Here is a 19,714-nt window from a genome sequence, read left to right on the forward strand (position 1 = left end):
TATTTTTTTTAAGTCAGTTCTCATCCTTATTGCTCTTTGTTATTCTAGAGGCTGACTTGTCTAGAGGTTAACACCTAGCATTGTCTGGAAACTAAGTAGTTCTTGGACCTCCTGCTCCTGGACCTTTCACTGTGAAAGCTGATATACTTTGGCCCTGCTTCTCTTGTGATACAGACATAGCTACTCCACACCAAACCATTGGTAGCATGTAAAATACTGATTATAACTACTGATACTTATCATGGCTCTTACCTGTGGCAGATCTCCTAGCACCTGTGGAGCTAAACTGCAGTAAGGCAGCCTTTGAGAGTCTCCTTTTCTTTGCCTGAAGGAAAAATAGGCTTAAATGAAAGAAAAAAACATGCAGGCAAGTAGCTTTCTTCACTCTCTTCTTGAGAAGTATGGGCCATTAGGCAGATTTTCTTGTGCAGGAAGGAACTGTATACTTTTCTCTTTACCCCATCAGTGTATGAACTTCTGTCATCAAATAACACAAAAGTCACTATAACAGAAGCAGAAAAAAAATCTGAATCATTTTGCTTTTTTTTTTCCATAGAGAGACTTTCAGTATTCCCTTGGTACCTCTTGGCCTAAAGGAAACCAAAGATGTAGACTTTACACTCCCCCTCAAGGTAAATTTTACATACACGTTTCAGAATGAATAGTTAAAAGAAGTAACTTCCATTTCAGATTTGTTTAAGGAAACAGAAGTAATTTAGGTACAAATTAATTTTTGTTTTGCCCTAAAATCAAGATCATGACATGTTAAAAATTAACTACCAATTATTTGGGTCATTGCTCCTACCTAATTAGGACAAGAAGTCCAAAAATGTTATAAGAAATTCCTCTTTGAAGACTAGAGTTAAACCAAAGAATAAAAATTACTTCTAATAAGAGTATTGATCACTGATGTAAGGGTGAAAGGAGGTATTAATGAGGGTTATACTCAGCATAATGTAGTGCTACACCAACTTACACTAACCAAGATTTCTCAGTAGGGAAGCAGTGTTGCAGCATTAACACTGCTTGTTTGTTGACTAATATACTTTGCTGGCTGCTTGAGCCATCTTCTGTATTTTCTGAACTTCTGTGTGTTGTGCAATATAAATCTTCATCTCAGGGTAAATCATCTTGTATCACTGTAGCATTTGTCTCTGTTTTTACTTCTGTGGGTTAAATTCCATGGTCAGATTGTGGTACCACTTCATGTCATTGCAACTTTGTTATTTTAAGTGGAATTGCCCTAGTATAGCTCACAAGAAGTTGGCAGTCTCTTTCTGTTTTTATGGTCACTTGATCCCCTTGTCATTTTAGATAACAGGGTTCCTTTGTCCCTTTCAAAACCACGAAGTGTTATTGTTTTAAAATCAATTGGAGCCAATGTAGCAGATGCTTGGTTCCTTTACATCACAGTGAAATTTGTCTAAGATATTAAATCATAATTCTACTGTCTTATTGTAGTCTCATTGCTATATGTTACTGTACTATTGACTAAAAGGGAGTAGACACTGTTCAGATTACAACTGAATCAATTTCATGCTGTTTGTAACTGCAGAAAAAATAGGGTAGTTTTAGATATTCCATTTTTTTACCTTTTTTAGGACTTTATTCTGGAACATTACAGTCAAGACAGTTCAGAATATGAAGATGAAATAGCAGATCTCATGGATCTGAGACAAGTAAGTTCAAGTATGGAATGTAAATATGACATTTTTTACTTAGAGCTTACTGTATTCTTATTCATTTCATTTCTGAGACATGGTGCATGAATCTCCATTGTCCAAGAGCTTTACAATCTGAGTAAAGAAAAAGCGAAGAAACAGATGAAGTTACACAAAATTATTGAGCTATTGGTGTAACTTTGTAAATTTCATTAATCCAAGACTTGTCTATTATTTTTTAATTCATATTTTCTTTTTTTATTTTAAGTATTTTAAATTTAGCAGGAAGAGTGTTGAAGTGGATTAACCTGGTAAAATTTTGTAGTAGAATGGTGGATATTTCTAACTATTGTTTGTTTCCTGCACTATGCTAAAAACATAAGCCTTCTCTGTAGCTTTCATAAAATACCTACAATCTTTTATTTAATAAACTTTGAGACTTGCCAAACAGATTCTGTTTGCTTTTTTAAGGGTTATGTGCTGCTTGTGTGCAGCTGAAAAACTTTTGGCATGACTCCATATGTCTTTAAGCTTACTGTTCTCAGATTCCACACATTTCTATGATATGCAGAAGTCCAAAGGAAGCAGAGCTTTATCTTTGGGGTTTCAGTATTCATCCTGTAACTCAACAGAACACACTTCATTTTAATCTGTTGTATTTAAGGCCTGCCGCACTCCTAGCCGAGATGAAGCTGGCATTGAGATGTTGATAAGCTATTTCCTGCAACTTGGTTATGTAGAAAACAGATTTTTCCCACCCACCAGGCACATTGGAGTTTTATTTACATGGTAAGTGTGTAGTTCATGTTTCTCTTTGGTACTTTTTTTTTTTTTCTCCCCAGAACATTGGTTAATCATGAACTGTTTTTTAATCTGAAGTATGTCAGTGTGTGCCTTCTCTTGAATCCCTGCAGTGTGTGTTGACAATTTTTTTTTATTATGTTTTTATTTTTTTTTTAGTTAAGAGGAAACCCAAATACAATCCACCCTTTACATGTTTAGTGTGAAACCATTGGCTAGATTATGATTTGGACTACAGGTTAGCACAAGGCAGAAAGAGAGAAAACAATCTTCATTTTGGACAGCTACAGATGTTTCCAAATTCTGAACCTAGGTGTACAAAATGAGGACAAGCAATGGGCTCAGACCTTAATTCCCCTCCTTCAATTTGTTAAGGCCACTTAGGCCAGAAGAGAGAAAGGAGCGACTTAACTTTTTGTAAGGGAGTATTTACTACATCTGTGAGCAAAATTTGACTCTGAATTCAAAATTTTTATGATGAAAAAAGATAACTACCATGTAGCCAAGAGGAACTGGTAAATTTCTAGTCAGAACTACAAATAGAAACTTTAAACAGGAGCAGTAGAGGATCTGACCATGCTGGTGGTAGACCTTTGGCAACATCTAAGAGAACATAGCAGCACATATGGATACTTCCCCAGTGTGCTCTTCACCTCTGATGTTTTATGAGCACTTCTGAGTTGTAAAACCTGCTGAAAACTGTCTCTAATTAAGCTGTTCCCTGGCTTGCTTTAATTATGTGGATTGTCCTTGTGGAACATAATGGTGTTTCTGTTCACCTTCATTTTCACTGTAGCAGAACAGTTAAGAATTCCACTACTCATTCAGAAAAACAATGAAAGTACTTTTTTTTTTTAATGGACTCTGCTAATCTTAACACTTCTAATGTTTGTTTCCCAAGGTATGATTCCTTCACTGGTGTCCCAGTGTGTCAGCAAAATCTGTTGCTTGAAAAAGCTAGTGTTTTATTCAACATTGGAGCTCTCTACACACAGATTGGAACAAGATGCAATCGTCAGACCCAGGCTGGACTTGAAAATGCTGTTGATGCTTTTCAGAAAGCTGCAGGTACACATCTTAAAATACTGGAAAGCTCTTCACATAAATGTCCCCAATCTCATTCTGATGTTGTACAGATTTCTGCATTTCCTACTGGCCTGATGACACAAAAAATGAGGAATAGGGACATTCAAGAGGCCTAGTGAAGAGCTGAGGTGAAGCTTTAATTCAAAACCTGGAACTGCTGTCTGAACATGCAGATAAGATAGTGAATACTGTGGTTAATGATTACTGAGCTGCAGTTCAAAGGTCACAGTTATAGCACTAACATTAACTGCTTCATTCCTTGTTTCACTGCCATAACTGCTTTTACCTCAGGGATAGCACATTGGTGTCAAATCTGTACAGCAGCCAATTGACAGGTTTGATAAAAACCCTGTAAGCCTAGTTTTCCATATGAGTCTTAAAAATTAATCTTGCTTTTTCCTCTGGTGAAAGTTTCAATTCACTGGAAGTTGACTACCTGTTTTCCATACATTCCAAAAGGCAAACAGGTTCAAAATAATCAATCTCTTTCCCAAGCAAGGAGAAATAGAAATTGTAATAAAGGAAATACTATCTCTTGAACTAACGTGTTATAAAATCTTTTGTTTTCATTGGGGGCTTTTTAATAGATTTTCTAATTTGTTTTGTAAGTATCATCTGTGCTACACATAATATCTAAAGACATGTCCTTTGTAATTAAAATGTACTGTAAGATTTATTTCTGCACTAACATCTGTGACAATTAGTTTGCACTGCATGGGTAGCTTTATCAGCTAAAAGCTGTGGAGCACAGAGTTGAATTTTCATAAATCCCCTCCTTTGAAAACACAGCTATCAAAAAAATGTGTAGTATTTCTTCATGCTTATTTAAAATAAAAAATTTATTTTCAAACATCTTAAAGAAATTTCAATAGTTGGGAAATTCTTCCATTTAACTGCTGCTCCTTCCATTTTGCAAATAATAAAAAAAAAATCACTGCTTTTCACTTCAACATGTTTGCAGAACAGAATTAATGCAAAACTGGAAAGGTGTTATTTGCTACCACAGTTACCTTTGCAGGGCCCCAAAGCAACATGCTCAGGAGGCATTCTATTGTACCTGTGCATGGTGCTGTAACACTTGATTATGTTGGCACAGGCCTGATACAGTCTGTATTAACTGTTTCCCAGTGCTGAATTGAAGATGTTGCACAGAATTTATCCTCAACATAAGCAGAAATATGTTGAGAACAAAAAAACCCATTTTTTTTTCCTCCTGTACTTTTAGTTCCTTTCAGTAGAGCACTCTATCAGTACTTGGGATATGTCTGGTAAATTTGGGATTAATTTTTTTAGTGCAAAAAGCTAGGAATAACCACGTTTCAAATTTGATTAATGGCATATTAAAAATTCAGCTACAAGTGTAACATGGAAAATCAAAAATCACAGACACCATATAGTAGGAAAATACTGCACAACATGGCCAGAACTGAGTGTAGTGGCAAGAATAAGATCACAGAAGCTGGAGTACTTAGCAGGCAGAGGTCTGACTTACACTTCTGCAGGACTGTCAGCATTAGCAAGCCAGGTGAACTCACTAAACCAGTCGGATGACATGCCTGCTGAAGCTTCCATCCATGAAACTGTTCCTTAGTATTGCACTACAATTAGTGTTTGTTCTAAATTTGATCTATGATAGAAATTACTAATATTTTGGTAGAACCAAATGTCTAGAGAAGAATCTTTATTTTTACCCTGTTAAATATATTTATATATGTATAAATAAAAATTCTTGTTTACGGGCATGGAATGGAGATTTCATTGGGACACACAATGCACTTAGCAGCCTCTGAAGATGAATATTTAATCAAGTTTATATGTTTGTGTCTTTTCCTTCTATCCAGAGGTTCTACTACTGTCATGTCCTTACAGCTGTGCAGATTTTTCTCTTTTCTGTCCCATGTGTAAGCCACAGCCTGCCACTCCCACATACAAATCACATTCAGTTCAGCCCAGTCTTATGGTCAATCACAAGAACTTTTACAAGCAAATCTGAAGGCAATGCCCTCAAAACTTGCAGTTTCTGTTGCTCCTCTGAAGTGTGATTTTATCAGCTGTGCTTTGGGATGGTTGATGGCAATGCAAAGCAAAACCTGTAGGTCAGTCTAACTTCTTATGCACCAAGAATTCCTTCAGATTGTTGTAGTGCAATAGTAGAAAATATCCTTTAAATCCTAATTATTATGGTACATACTAGAATTAAGTTCACTTGTTTATCTTTGTAATGCTGACAAAACCATTTTGTAATTGCAGGAGTTCTAAGCTACTTAAAGGAGACCTTTACTCACACACCAAGTTATGATATGAGCCCAGCTATGCTGAATGTACTAGTAAAAATGATGCTTGCACAAGCTCGAGAGTGTGTTTTTGAGCAGATTGGTCTTTCCGGAATACGCAATGAGTTTTTCACACTAGTAAAAATGACACAGGAAGTTGCCAAGGTAAAATATGGAACTTTAAATCTAGTCATTAAAATAAAACTGTTTACAGTGCTTTTAGTACAGCTTTTAGTAACTGGATTTATTAAGTTTAAATGTTAACAACCATTACTGGAAACCAAAAATAGTATGGTGCAGCTCACGAACTACAGTGAAAGGCACAACCTTTCAGAAGATTAAAATATGAAGAGATGAAGTTTAAATATTATTTTAGAGTTGTTACAATGTGAATTTCATTCATAACTCATGGAGATTAACATCAATAGGCAGTGAATTTGCTGAAGGTTTCTTACAAGCTATTTGTGTAGGTCTTTCAAAAAGTATAGATTTCATCCACAGAACTACATATAAAAGTCCAGGGGTTGTTTGTGTGATTCCCTGTTAAGTATTGGACACAATCTCTCTTGCTTCCCAGCTGCTGAAGGGTATGCAAACTTAAAAAGCTTAATCCAAAATAATAGCTAAATTGTAAGTGAGGGAAGATCCTGGACAAAAACAGTCAAATTGGTTCCTGCAGAGCTGTCTTGGGACTTCCCAGAGAATTGGCCCAGAAGGTAGTGTTAATACTTGATTGAGGTATGTACCAAAAAATAAGTATGCCATGAAGGTATTCTTGTGCCTTCTCAGTCATTTCAGAGTAGCAGATACATAAGTGGTTCCATACTAGAAAAAGAGGCAAAGCCTTTCATACCAGCCCTGTGAAGCCACCATGATGTATCTATAGATCAGCTGCAGGGGAAAGATCTTTTTATTCTGTCAGTTGGAGTAGTTTGATCCATTAATACAGCATTCACTGCTTGAAAAACGATTTTATTTCCTCTATATAAAAGATAATATCCCAGTTTTAACTAGACCACACAAACTTAAGGCTGTGTATGACTCCACAGTTTCCACATGTAGCCCAAACCTACTGTTTGAATATACTTCACTCTTTTTTTCAACTGAATTAATGAGATATATTTGTAAATTAAGTCCTGTTTATTATATGGTGGTTTTAGTTAACTATGAAGCCATATAGATTGACTGACTTAGCCCTTCTGTTCTTGTACAAAATTGATTTACCTTTCTTCTGAGGGAAAAAAATCAGAGAAGACATTTCAAATTTTTTTCCAAACTTAATTCCAACCCATCCTAACCATATTTTCCCTTCATTTGATGTGATTATACATGAAATTATCTTAAGCCTGAATATGATATCCCTTACTTGAGTTCCTAATACCTCATATTAAATTCTCATGCTCCAATTATTTGCTTTATTTTAGGTGGGAGAGGTTTACACGCTGGTTAACACTGCAATGAATCAGGAACCAGTGAAAGAGAATATTCCCTATTCCTGGTCTAAGCTGGCACAAATAAAGTCAGACCATTACAAAGCTCTGGCTCATTACTTCATTGCCACCATTCTGTGCGACCACGAATGTAAGAATCATACTTCTTGATATGTCTGTATAAATAAAAATAATGAACACACCAGCAGTTATAATTTGATCTGTGAATAAGCCTTGGAGCCAAGAAATTTGATGCTTCAATATATGTTAAATTATGGTAATTTTCCCCACTCAGATATGAGGCCATACTCCCTTTGTCTCTTGAGAAAAATGTGAAAATTCAGTAAACTATAAAGTTATAAATCCATTATATGCCTCTAAATCGTTCAGATTTTATCAATATGTTTTGGCATGTATTACTTGCATATTGTAGATGATAAAACCAAAAACTTGAAATTTATTTATATACATGTTTATAAATATATATAGATATAAATTTATATCTTATATAAACATACATGTTATATAAATATTTATATAAATACACAGTAAAAGATAAGTATTTATTGGGAGAGAATGTAGTAATAACTGCACAACGATACACCTAAAGGAGCAGGGGACCAAGAGATGTGTATGGTTTATTTTTTTTATCCATTGTTCCAGTGCAGGCTGGTGATGACGAAGATCAGCAGGAGAAAGCCTTGTCCCAGCTCTATGACTACGTGCCTGAAGGGCTGATGGTTCTTGCTGTTTTAAAGGACAAAGTTCAGAGAAAACAATTAGGTAACTGCTAGTTTCACACAGCTACTAGCTACAATTTGAAAATGACCTTGCGTTTATTGTCTGTGGATGACAAGCAGTGGTTTTTAATGTTTTCAGGGAAAGCCCATTTACGCAAAGCCATTGTTTACCACGAAGAAGCTCTGAGAGTCTGTGGGCTGTGCAAAAAGCTTCGGAACATTGAGGTTCTTCAGGAGGTTCTGACAGCTGCACATAAGCGTTCACTTCTCAAATATGCTCAGCAGGAGACAGAAGATGACTTTCTAAGTCTAATTCAGGCTCCAGATATACTCCGTAAGTGTACACAGCCAGAAATAAAGGATATCTTCCATGGGATGGGCCTTCAATTTCTATATATGAATACATGTATAATATGCTTCCATACAGAACATAAATAATTGTAGAGTTCAGATTCCTTACAAGTTTTCTCAATCACAGATCAATGTATTTTGATCAATATATTTTGTTAGAACTGATTTACAGTATTTCTATCTCTAGCAACGCTGTTTTTTAGGGTAGGTAACAATGGTTAGAATCCAACTTTTTTTGGTGACTATCTCATGAGCTAAAAAAAATGGGGGAACTTGAAAAGTTAAAGTTATATGGGGGAAAACCAGAGTAACCATTTCTTGAGCCCAACTCTTTTACTAGGCTGGGTTGTTAACTCAATTTGACTGCTATTTTTTTTTTTTTTTCACCTTAGTCCAGCTCATACAACATTTTCCTCTTTGGATGCAGTAGGAAGCTATGAGTGCTGATTTTAAAAACTTCTCAAAGAAAAAGAAATTAAAGATGGGAGTAGCATAACTTTTTTTAGATGATTTTTTTTTTTTAAGTTTTCCTTGTGAGCTCTGAAGATACTTTTAAGGAAGTTCTGATATCTAACAAACTTCCACAAAAATCCATTTTTCCTCAGCCCAGTAAGAATTTAGAACAAATTCCTATCTAGCTTGGAATGCAAGAAAAATATTTTTTTATGTCTTTTAACTAATACTTAAAGTTAATTTTGTTTTCTTTTTATTTTAGCTAAAACAGAACATAAAATAGAAACAATTGCACCTCAGTTTTCCAAGGTGAAAGTTAAAGACTTCTTTCACAAGCTGGTATGTAACAATGCTGACCAACCTCTGCCATTTTGATAGCAACTATAAATTCACTCTAACATGAGGGAAAGGACACAAGTATTTTAGCCTGAATAAATGATCCTGCAGTAATTGAGTTCTTTTCAGAAGCTATTGGAAAAATCACTCCCTTGCTTTAGAGGTATAAATCAACTTGAGAGAAGCAAAGAATAAAATTGCCATTTCTATATGGCTTGCACAATATTCAGTCTTGAAAACCTTCATACAAGTCCCATGAAGTCTCAACAGATAATTGCACATAACTTAAAGAGGGGGAGAAATAGCTGGTAGGTGGAGCCAGGCATACAGAAGATGTGACTTGTGTGTGACACAGCCAGTCTTTCAGGTGGCTCTGTATGTGTTAGTGAGCAAAAGGAACTGGGAGTTATGGTTAGGATAAGAATTTGCAGTGAATTGGTTTATCTCCTCTGAAACACAGTAATATAGGACCTTACAGCCTATGCAGCCAGAAGGTTCTGCACAGCTGAACAGAGATCCTGGAACAACTTGGTCGTTGCCTTTATCCCACTCTGTTTGAAGTATCAACTGAACAGTCAAGAAATGGGACTTTGCATTTCCAGGGAATTAGCTGGAAGTTAACCTGAGTAAAATCTACAATAGATGAGCTTAAAGCATTGTAACTTACAAGACCAGAAATGCTTGCTTACGAGTGACAATAAACCCCAAGGTGCTTGCTGTTGTGTTACCTCCAGGGCCCGCTGACAGTGTTCTCAGCCAAGCAGAGATGGACAGCTCCACGTACCATTCGCCTTCACCATGAAGCAGGAGAGCTTGGATTCAGTCTAAAAGGAGGCTCACCAGTGCAGGTTTATTGTCTTGATCCAGTTTGTTCTGCAGCAGTAAGTATATTGGTGTGATATTAACAATTTCTCTGCAGACTTTAGCATTAAAATTTACCTTTAGTTTGTTCATAATCTTGCATGGAGTATTTATTGAGTTCTGTACATTAGTATAGTCAATTCATATAATCTGAATGCATTTTAAGTGGTTTTCATTTATGTGCTGCAGATTGTTAAAGTGCCCGTATCCCCAAGATCACATGAAACTAGAGTTGATTTCTTTCTCTGTTCATTCTTAATAGTTAACAAGTCACAAATAATAAAAGCAAATGTTACTTCCTGTCTTATTCAGGAAGTTAGAAGGGATAAATGCTTTAAGAAGTAGCAACAAGAATAAGGATCAGGAAGGGAATGCAAGGTGTAGTGTCTGCCTAAGGAAAGAGGGGCAAGACTGTTTTATTTGCTTATAATGTTGTTCTTTCAGGGAGAATCCAAAGGGATAAAGCAACATGCAGTTACAAGCAGTTTACTTATAGAAAAGGCAGAAGTAACCACAGAAATACAAATAGAAATAATGAAGAAAAAGAATGAAACACTGCAGAAAATGTCTTATGAGTGACAATAGCATAGCAAAACCCAGGGTTCATTTACTTAAGGAGAAAAGTGAAAGGAACACAAAACCAGCCAACATTTGAGTATAGCAGAATCACATCAATGGTAACTCAAGAGATCATTTGTGTACTTGAGAAAGTTGCACAGGTGTGGCTAGAGAATGGCTTTGAGAGTGAAATGCCTTTGGGGCAGATACTGTATGATGACAAAAACATTTTACATGTCTTTATAACTCCAGGTAATAACCTGTGCCAAATTTTTTGACAGTCAGCAGGCCTAAAAGAAGGTGACTACATTGTTTCTGTTGGTGGCATGGATTGCAAGTGGCTTGGTGTAAATGAGGTGCTGGAAAAATTGAGAAGTGTGGGAAAGCAACCCATAGAGCTTGAGGTTATCAGCTGCCAGGATACAGCAGCATCTTTGGTATGTAATGAGACAAGTATGTTTTGCAGATTTGATATGCTACAGTTTTTTCACTTTCCTGCCTTCAGTCCCTGATGTTTACTTTCATGTAGTCAGATATCCCAGTCAACCTGTGAATATATAAAGTTTTCAGATGTGTGTTCAGTTTTAAACCATCTGTTTAAACCATTGTGACCTAGCGAGCTAAAGCAGTCTGTCTGCATAGGAATGGTTGGGTGGTGGGATTTTTTGTAGTGGAGCTACTTAGATTAATTGCATGAAAAATTTCAAGACCTAGTTTATTTCCCCTAATTTGTCCCAGAGGATGAAGGCATTGCCCTGTTCAGCACTGGAAAAACCACAATGAAACTATAATGGAATTAAATAGAACATCCAACACCCTATGTTTATTTTCTATGTTATTCTAAATGATCTGTAATGTTTTGTATTAGATCATGGATTATTGTATGTATTCTTTTTTATTTTGGTGAACTTTTTAACTGTCTAGTCAGTTACTAAGATACTATAGAATCTTTAGACTAAGGGAAAGTCATCACAAGATTAAAAAATACTAAGCTCTAAATAACTTACTAGTTATTAGTGTGAAAGATCCTGTAGTTTAGCTAAATCCACTGCTTCATGCTTTTAACATTCCCTGGCAAGCTTAGACACTCAAGTAGTGTTTCCTGAAAAGCTATTAAGGTTCCCCTGCTGCTGTTAGGTTTTCTTGTTTTGTTAAAATTGGTTTTCCATATTGAAAATAAGGAATTACACATCTGCCATTCGAAGTTGCAAGTGGAAAGAAAAGGCTAGAATATAATCAGATTGCTTCAGGGCAAAGCTAAGAGAAGACAGGGAAGGCTGTGCCTTTCAGGTATCCCATGAGAATGTCACACTAGAGCTCTTAGAGTTGTGATGGAGATAAAACCTGTCCAAAACCAGCAGAAGGACTCCACATCTGTGCAAGAACTACATCCTTGAGCTTTGTAGGGAGGTTAGTGTGTACATTAAATAGTTGTGCTAGAAGGCAGTAAATCCCAAGAAAAACCCAAGAAAAGATTCCCAAATTCCTTTATGCTTTGCAGAGTATATCCTTGAGTATGTGCAAAATAGCAGGATCACAGCACTCAGAAGGGTGTTGTGCTCAGTTAGTAATGTCATTAGCACAGAAAGCTTGCTGCAGTCTGCTCTGGAAAACTATTTGCACAGTAACCTTTTGTTATTGTCAAAATTTTGACCCATTTTGGATGACTGATTCTTACAATGCTTCTCTTTTTCCTACAGCATAGCAAGAGTGCAACTTACTCTATGGGAATGCAGAAGACATACTCCTTAATCTGTTTAGCCATGGACGAGGATAAAATTGATCAGAACAAGAAATCCCCACTAAAACTCCCTTTTCTAAGCTGGGGAACTAAAAACAGACAGAAAGCTGCAAGTACACTCTGCCTTCCTTCAGCTGTGGCTGGAAGTTCTCAGACTAAGAAGAAGCTTTCTCCCTTCACACTTTTGAATACAGAAAGTTCATTGTACTGAATCTTTCAGAAGTATCTGTTAATTTGACTTTTGTTTAAAATGTAGATAAAAATATTGATCAATTTTATCTTCATATGTGTATGTATAAACTCAGACAAACACTGTTTGCTGTGCATTGAGCCACTTATGGTCAGAACCTGGCACAAACTGTAAAACTTAAGTATTTAAAGGTTAGAATGAAGTGGTTTGGGAGGTATGCAATAACAAGATGTAGATTATAGAATTGCTTACGTGAGGACTGGACTCCGTTGGAGTTTCAAAATACAGTTATGACTGATTTTTCATAAAAATAGTCATAACTATGCTGGATGGGAGTTATTTATTACAAACTTGATGCTGAATGCAAAATAATAGGGGACACATGAAAGAATGATTTTGCTCTTAAAGGTTAGAGTCAATAATAAATCACTTAACACCACTTTAAAGAATTATCTTTACAAAACACAGGTCAGAGAATAATATTCAGAGAAACTATTCTTGTGCCAAACAAGGGGTGGTGTCATAGAGTTGTGTTTTTATGCAGAGATGCTTCCTCAGAGTACTAGGTGCAGCCAACTGAATAGGTCATTTAATTCTGGAGGAGAGTTAGAAGGCTTAAAATTTAAAAGGTCTTTTGAACTCCAAAAGGCTTTTACTCTGTTCTTTTACTGATTTAGGTAACATTTTAAATGCCTGCTGATTCAATTGTTAAAAAGAGGCTTTATTCCAAATGTTATTTAACCTACTTACCTTAAGACTTGTATCTCACTAGTCTTGATAAAATGGATAGCTGTGAAACAAATCTCAGAATGGATATATTATAATATATTGATTCAAGGGCACATAAATTGCAGTGATGCTTTAAAATATGAAAAAAGAAGAGCCTTGTGCTAAGTGGCAGAGGATTTATTTACTATTACATCAAGCAAAAAAAGAAATCCTGCCCTTGGAAAAATTCATGAGCAAGCTATAACTGTAGTAAGGAGAGGGACAAAAAATAACTGGTGAGAGTTTCTTTGAGATTCTTCTGTTTCCTGAAATTAATTGAAAACTGCTAACACTGTAGTGTTAGTTAATATTGCCATCTACAGAGTAGATAGATAATTAAAATTTACATGAAAATCTGCATCTTGTAAACTTTAAAGTTGTCATGTATTTTTAACTTCCTGTGTAGTAGGTGTAAATATCTTGATGACCCTTATTTAAGAATAAAAATCAGATGCTGCCATCGAGTCGTAGCTTTTTGATTCTGCTGCAGCCTGGTTGATAAAGCATAATTTACAGGCTTTTGCTGTTTACTGTTGCCATATCTCTTGTGTGTTTCTCTAATGTTGCTTACAGAGATCTAAGAAACTTTTAAGGAAAGTTCCTGTACAATATCAGCTAAGAGTTTAAAACCAACTTCCTTACAAAGAGCGTAAACATATCTCTAGTTTCCTTTTAAAGGTTACATAAAAAAATGAGTTTTAAGTTACTTGTGACTTGCCTGTCCTTTATGTTTATTGCTCATAGTGCTTCTTTGACACACACAAGCACACCCCTGCCATACAGTATTCCATACAGATGAGTTTTACTTCACCTGGGTGCTGGAATTGCTATCCAAGGAACAAAACCTTCAGTGAAGTCACACCAATCACTCTTGCAGCTTTTCATTTCTCTTAAAGCACTATGATAGTCTCCCTGGAAATACTTTCCCTCTTAGCTCCTGAATAACTGTCTTCCTATCACTACACTCACTTGTCCTTTAGCAAAGCTTGGCTTTTTAAATTTAAAACACACCCCTCAATTCAAGTAAAAATTTGGACCTCTCAGGTGCCATACAAAGACTCCTGGTTTTCTGTCTGCTAGCTAAAGCCTCATTCTACACTGAGTGGTAGCCAACAGCTAACTTAACTTGCAGTGAAATGAGTGTGGGCCTTACGTTCTTGCTCAGACCACAGGAATTGTAGAAACAAGGATGTATAAGGATGCTGCAAAGCCCAAAAAGGAAAGGTTAGCAATAAATCAGGAGTTCAGCCTGTAACACCATTAATGTTCTTTATTAATTCTCTATTTAATGCACTGAGCAGATGGCCCTCTGTCATAGGGGAAAGGTGATTGTCTTGCAACATAATAACCACATGCCTTTAGATGTGAAATCCAGTCATCACAGCAAAGTGAAAAAACCTTAAGAGGGAATAAAATCTGAGCAAACTCATGTATAAAGAAGTAAAAAAAAAGAGTATCTTTTTCTGTACTTTTGCCAATTCTGATGTTTATTAATCACTAAATTAAATAATTATGTCTTAAGTTACAGACAAATTTTCATCCCACGTACAGAATCAATATAAAGAACAGGTCCACCTGCTGTCCATGCTAACCAGTGTAAGAGATGCCTTTCAGAGGTGCCAAGGCTCCCACAAAAGGGAGTGGAAAGTCCTACTCAACTGCCTTCCTGCTGTGAACTCCCAAGTGGTATGAAAGATGCTTTTACACACCTCCTCAAGGAAAAAGGCAATTTTACCCTTAGAAAACAGGATAAGAATATAACTTAAAATGCAAGATGTCAGAAAAACCAATCCTCTTTACAAATAAATTTTCAAAATATTAATACTGGAAGAGTTGTATGAATTATGAATTTTGTTCAAAAGTTCCCATATTTTCTTTTTAATGTGTATTATAGTAAAATTGATAGTATAATTAACATATTAAAATTTATAATTAATATGTCAAAATATTTTGCAATTTATTATTAGGATGCCAACCTATATTCAAAAGGACAACATGAATATTTTGGATATCAGACCCATGGGAATGAATTTGTTAACACCCTGTGAACTAGAGGGATGACCAGAGACAGAAGTTAGTGTAAAGTCAAATCTGGGTTCCAGTAGGACTTTCCAAAGGAACTTCAAAAAGTTATAAATCAAAGATGTTACTATAAAGCAATATAAGCTACCTTCTAATAAACATGTAACATATTTCCAGTTACTATGCATGTATTCCCATGGTGTGTTTTTCTGGAAGACCAAAGTGAGTGAGCATATTACTCTTCCATTTTTTAACACAGATGCTGAAAAAGACAGCTTTCTTGGTTTTTTTTGTTCCAGATAGGAACAAAAGGATGCAAAATCCTTTACAGACTTCTTTCCAAGGCAATCTGCACAGCTTGATCTATATGAACAGAGCAGATGTAAAAAAGAAGCATCAGAGTCCAGTTGCTGCTAGCCATGATTACAGAAATTAACATAATATGGGGTTATTAAAACCAAAATGTATAATTCAGAAGAAAAAAACCCCCAAATTTCTGTTTTGCAAAATACCACCGCACGTGCGTGTCAGGAGTGTAAAAAAGTATAAATTTGTTGTGCTACTGTGTGTCCAACTACTTGCTCCAGCTCATTGAGGGTCGCGTTACAAAGCCGATGGATGCTTCCGAAGCGCTGCAGTAAAAGCAGAGCTTTGGTTTTCCCGACGCCGGGAATGTGCTGCGCCGCCTGCAGCACTGCGGCTTCTGCCAGCTGGGTGCGCTGCTTGCCGAGGAAGGGGTTGGTGCGATCCCGGCTCTGCTCCCGCACCTGCAGCCAAAGGGAACCGTCAGCACAGCCTGCGCTGCTGCCAGCCTTTCAAACCCTCCCACTCCAAACACTTCCAGCACTAGAAAGTTTTCAAAACAAGCTCTCTGCTTATTGGATGAAGTTGGACAAAATCTTACTAGGAAACCAACAATTTTAATAGCAAAACCAGATGAAAACGATTATTTTTGTCACCTTTTTGATACAGTCAGAGAAAGGGTAAAAAGAAACAATTTAAAAACAGTTACCTAGCCTCAGAGAAAGCAAAATTTAAAGTTGATTTTGACAGTGACATTTGCCTACTGCTACCCAGTGGTACCTCAGTACAAGATTACATTTTAAAAATCCAGGATGATATTCTTCAGCCTTTTTTCTTTGTTCCCAAGTGAGCCTTCTTTCCACTGAACTATACTACTGTATCACTATTGCAGAAGATTTATTCCTTACATTCAAATTATATTGTGTCCCTTTAAGATCCTATATATTCTCTCTGAAATGACCACTGAGGAGATCTATCAGCTTTCCTGTACATCCCATATTTTAATATAACACAGAAACTTACTAGTTGAATAATTAGCTGAGAAGCTTCTCCTTGATTTGCCACAGGAAGCAACACCATTCCAAGCTCGAGTACAACAAGTTTTTGTACTCCTAGGTAGTACTGATCACTGATTTGGGTTTTCTCTACAATTACAATTCCCCTAAGACTGCTGGTCTGTATTGAAAGGAAAAAGATATTAGAAAAAAAACCTTGTTAATGACAAGTTAATGCAGTGTAACAGAGAGAAATTCTTTCAAGCATAAAAAAAATAGCAAATCAGAGGAAGAATGCAAGTTGCAGCAATAGGACTGAAGTTTAATACAGCATTATCATTATCACACAGCTGCAGAATTTTTCTGTTTTCAGGTGAAAATTGTCCCAAAAGGTCAGCTCCAGTGGAATTAAAAAAAAAAAACAAAACAACAACCACAAGAAGAATGTTTTCAGAACCATTGAACAAATGTCAACTGAACAATTTTCTCTTTAAATAGCACTTACATTTCTAAACTTAACCAATCTTCGTTTGAATTCATCCCCTGCAACCAAATCTGCTTCAGAAATAAGTAAAATGCAAGTCCTGTTCGAAAGATGAAAGTCCACCAGTCCCAAGCCATCTTCAAAGATGAGTCTAACTTTCCCTTAAGGGTGAGATTGTTAGAAGAAAAAATACACTAGTTAAAAATATACTAACAATTACTTCACAGCACAGCCTTCCTAAAGTGTCAGTAATTCTAGTGACTTCATAATGAACATTATAAAAAGCCTTTTTTCTCCTTTAAGTAAATGTATTACAAGCAATCCAGACTTACTGTGTGATGTCTTTAGTAATGCAAATTAATAGCAGTTCCAATCTACAGATTTAAAAGTACTAGAGCTGCTCAGTAAACTCTGGACTTGAACAAAAATAACACATGCTTTTCTGGAGGGATCATCATAATTTAGTTTGTTGTGCCAGCAAGACAGTAGCAGAGTACACAAGTAAATTCAAGGGAGTTCAGTGGAGATGCATCTGACAGCCCCATAACAGCAGATTCTGCTGCTTCCCTACAGTGCTCTGCTAGTGTGAAAGCTGAGCTGATCACACAGGTACATGACAAACAAACAGGATCTTTCAGCCTGCTAACACAGTCCACACAAATATGTACCACAAATATGGGACCAGTCAGGCACAGAGTAAAGCATAGTCCAGCCATTCTTGTTACTGGGCAATAGAGGGGAGTGTTTATCCTGACTTGCTTTTCCTCTTCCAATTTGTTTGTGCTTACCTTGTAGCTTTTGGGCTATCTCTGACCCTCTCCACTTCTCATTTCCAATCACATGCCCGTAAGGGACAACTATAGATCCTGCTGTCACAGGAGAGTTTGCTTTTGTTGTCATCAGACCTCCTTTAAAATCCGCCTTCGGTAGCAGCTACACCTTAAAAAGGAATGTGGAAATACAGCAACACATTTTACAAACCTGTTCCAAACTTACACATATTAATCATGAACTTAGGATGCAATATTCTGGAAGAAACACTATCTCCTTCCTCAAGCTTCCTTACAGTTAAGGTATATATATATATCAAAATAGGCCAGCAACTCTGTTCACTTTAATACAGGCTGTTGCATTGGCTTGCAAATTCCACTTTCAGCTGTACTACTTAATCTGAAAAACTCCTGAATCAAAACACACAGACGGTGAAAAACCCACAATGCCTTTTCCATACCTTCATCCACCCTTGCTGGAAGAAAATCTTCCTGAATTGCAAAGCCTCCATCCCTCAGCTGGTGGAAGTCTCCAGGCCAATTATTAAAAGGAGAGATTATCTTCAGGTTTGCCAGCTTTATGCGGTATTCTGACTTTACGGGGAATGGGCAGCCTTGGAGGCCAAGGCAGGTCTAAGGACAAGCCGCAGCGCTTCCAGCGCTCACCGAAACGGAGCGGAGCCGCAGCCCGAGGAGCGGGGACAGGCCGCAGGGGCGGGAGCCCGGCCTGAGGAGCCGCCCGCGGCAGGAGCGGGCCGGGCGGGCAGCGGGCCCGGAGCGGGAGGTTCCCGGAGCGGGAGGTTCCTGGAGCGGGAGCAGGCAGCGGGCCCGAAGCGGGAGGTTCCCGGAGCCGGAGCGGGCAGCGGGCCCGGAGCGGGAGGTTCCCGGAGCGGGAGCAGGCAGCGGGCCCGAAGCGGGAGGTTCCCGGAGCCGGAGCGGGCAGCGGGCCCGGAGCGGGAGGTTCCCGGAGCGGGAGGTTCCCGGAGCGGGAGCGGGAGGTTCCCGGAGCGGGGGCAGGCAGCGGGCCCGGAGCGGGAGGTTCCCGGAGCGGGAGGTTCCCGGAGCGGGAGGTTCCCGGAGTGGGAGCGGGAGGTTCCCGGAGCCGGAGCGGGCAGCGGGTCCGGAGCGGGAGCAGCGGGCGGGTGAGCAGCGGGAAGTTCCCGGGCAGGTTGCTACGGCCGAGAGGGGCTGAGTAAGGCGCGTGCTGATTGGAGCAGGGCGAGCCCTCAGCCAATCCGCCGCGGCCTTGCTGCCAGGCGGGTCGCGAGGGGAAGCGTCCGACGCGGCGAGGCGGCCGTCAGGCGGCGGCTGGAGCGGTCCCGTCCTGATGGCGTTCCTCTTCAGGAGAGGCCGGAGGGGCCCCTTCGTGAGTATCGCTCCGCCTAGCGCGGGGCTTCGTTACCGTGAGGGGGGACAGCAGGACAGCCGGGTTCTCTGCACGAGTGGGACGAGGGGTAGTTTCTGGGACAGGCGGCCGCGCCCTGCGGCTTATGCCGGAGGTCCCTGAGAACTTCGAAGTGAAAATCGGGGAGAAAAATGAAGCCCAAGCAAAGACGAAATGGTGTCCGGGGGCTGGTGCGTTCCTTTCGCTCAGTCCCGGGCTTGCCCGGCTTCTTGAGAGGCGCCGGGCTCGGGCGGGGCGGGGGCAGTCCCGCGGCCGCCCTGGGGCAGCGCTGGCCGGGCCTGGCCCTGCGGCCGTGCCCGGAGCACCCGCTCGGTGCCCCGAAGAGAACTGATAAAAGTTCTGGGCAAGGCTCAGAGCAGCCAAAGGCTGTAGGGTTGTCAGCAGTTGTGCGGGTGTTCTTTTCCAACGTACTTGAACGAACTGAATTTTTTTTTATTACTAGAGTGAAAATATTGATCTTGTGTTATACTTTTACCGTGGAATGAC

General features: G+C 38.5%; 3 protein-coding genes across 20 annotated transcripts in view; 2 read left to right on the plus strand and 1 right to left on the minus strand.

Annotated features, from left to right (window-relative positions):
* RHPN2 (rhophilin Rho GTPase binding protein 2) overlaps positions 1 to 13,709 on the plus strand; it is a 36,154-nt gene extending 22,445 nt beyond the window's left edge. For all 13 annotated transcript variants that reach the window (XM_023934874.2, XM_086847828.1, XM_086847831.1 and 10 more), the window contains 12 exons: positions 557 to 632; positions 1,602 to 1,679; positions 2,326 to 2,450; positions 3,364 to 3,530; positions 5,799 to 5,986; positions 7,246 to 7,402; positions 7,915 to 8,034; positions 8,131 to 8,325; positions 9,058 to 9,134; positions 9,866 to 10,012; positions 10,832 to 10,987; positions 12,251 to 13,709. In XM_023934874.2, coding sequence (XP_023790642.1) covers positions 557 to 632; positions 1,602 to 1,679; positions 2,326 to 2,450; positions 3,364 to 3,530; positions 5,799 to 5,986; positions 7,246 to 7,402; positions 7,915 to 8,034; positions 8,131 to 8,325; positions 9,058 to 9,134; positions 9,866 to 10,012; positions 10,832 to 10,987; positions 12,251 to 12,502 — 1,738 coding nt within the window. In that variant the 3' untranslated portion in view covers positions 12,503 to 13,709. The remainder of the gene's footprint in view (positions 1 to 556; positions 633 to 1,601; positions 1,680 to 2,325; positions 2,451 to 3,363; positions 3,531 to 5,798; positions 5,987 to 7,245; positions 7,403 to 7,914; positions 8,035 to 8,130; positions 8,326 to 9,057; positions 9,135 to 9,865; positions 10,013 to 10,831; positions 10,988 to 12,250) is intronic.
* Positions 13,710 to 14,501: 792 nt separating this feature from the next.
* Positions 14,502 to 18,933, minus strand: FAAP24 (FA core complex associated protein 24). The gene is made up of 5 exons (XM_023934875.2): positions 18,285 to 18,933; positions 17,842 to 17,992; positions 17,075 to 17,214; positions 16,598 to 16,750; positions 14,502 to 16,038 (listed from the first exon to the last, which is right to left on the minus strand). The coding sequence occupies exons 2-5, from the start codon at positions 17,951 to 17,953 to the stop codon at positions 15,799 to 15,801; spliced, it is 645 nt and encodes a 214-aa protein (XP_023790643.2). The 5' UTR covers positions 17,954 to 17,992; positions 18,285 to 18,933; the 3' UTR covers positions 14,502 to 15,798.
* A 22-nt stretch (positions 18,934 to 18,955) lies between these two features.
* Positions 18,956 to 19,714, plus strand: part of CEP89 (centrosomal protein 89) — a 30,345-nt gene continuing 29,586 nt past the window's right edge. The window contains exon 1 of one of the 6 annotated variants that reach the window (XM_086847824.1): positions 18,956 to 19,189. In XM_086847824.1, coding sequence (XP_086703950.1) covers positions 19,151 to 19,189 — 39 coding nt within the window. In that variant the 5' untranslated portion in view covers positions 18,956 to 19,150. The remainder of the gene's footprint in view (positions 19,190 to 19,714) is intronic. The other 5 variants (XM_086847825.1, XM_086847822.1, XM_086847823.1 and 2 more) reach the window with 5 other exon arrangements.

The sequence above is a fragment of the Cyanistes caeruleus genome, chromosome 12 (genome assembly GCF_971803275.1).
Source record: "Cyanistes caeruleus chromosome 12, bCyaCae1.hap1.1, whole genome shotgun sequence".
Lineage (NCBI taxonomy): Eukaryota > Metazoa > Chordata > Aves > Passeriformes > Paridae > Cyanistes > Cyanistes caeruleus.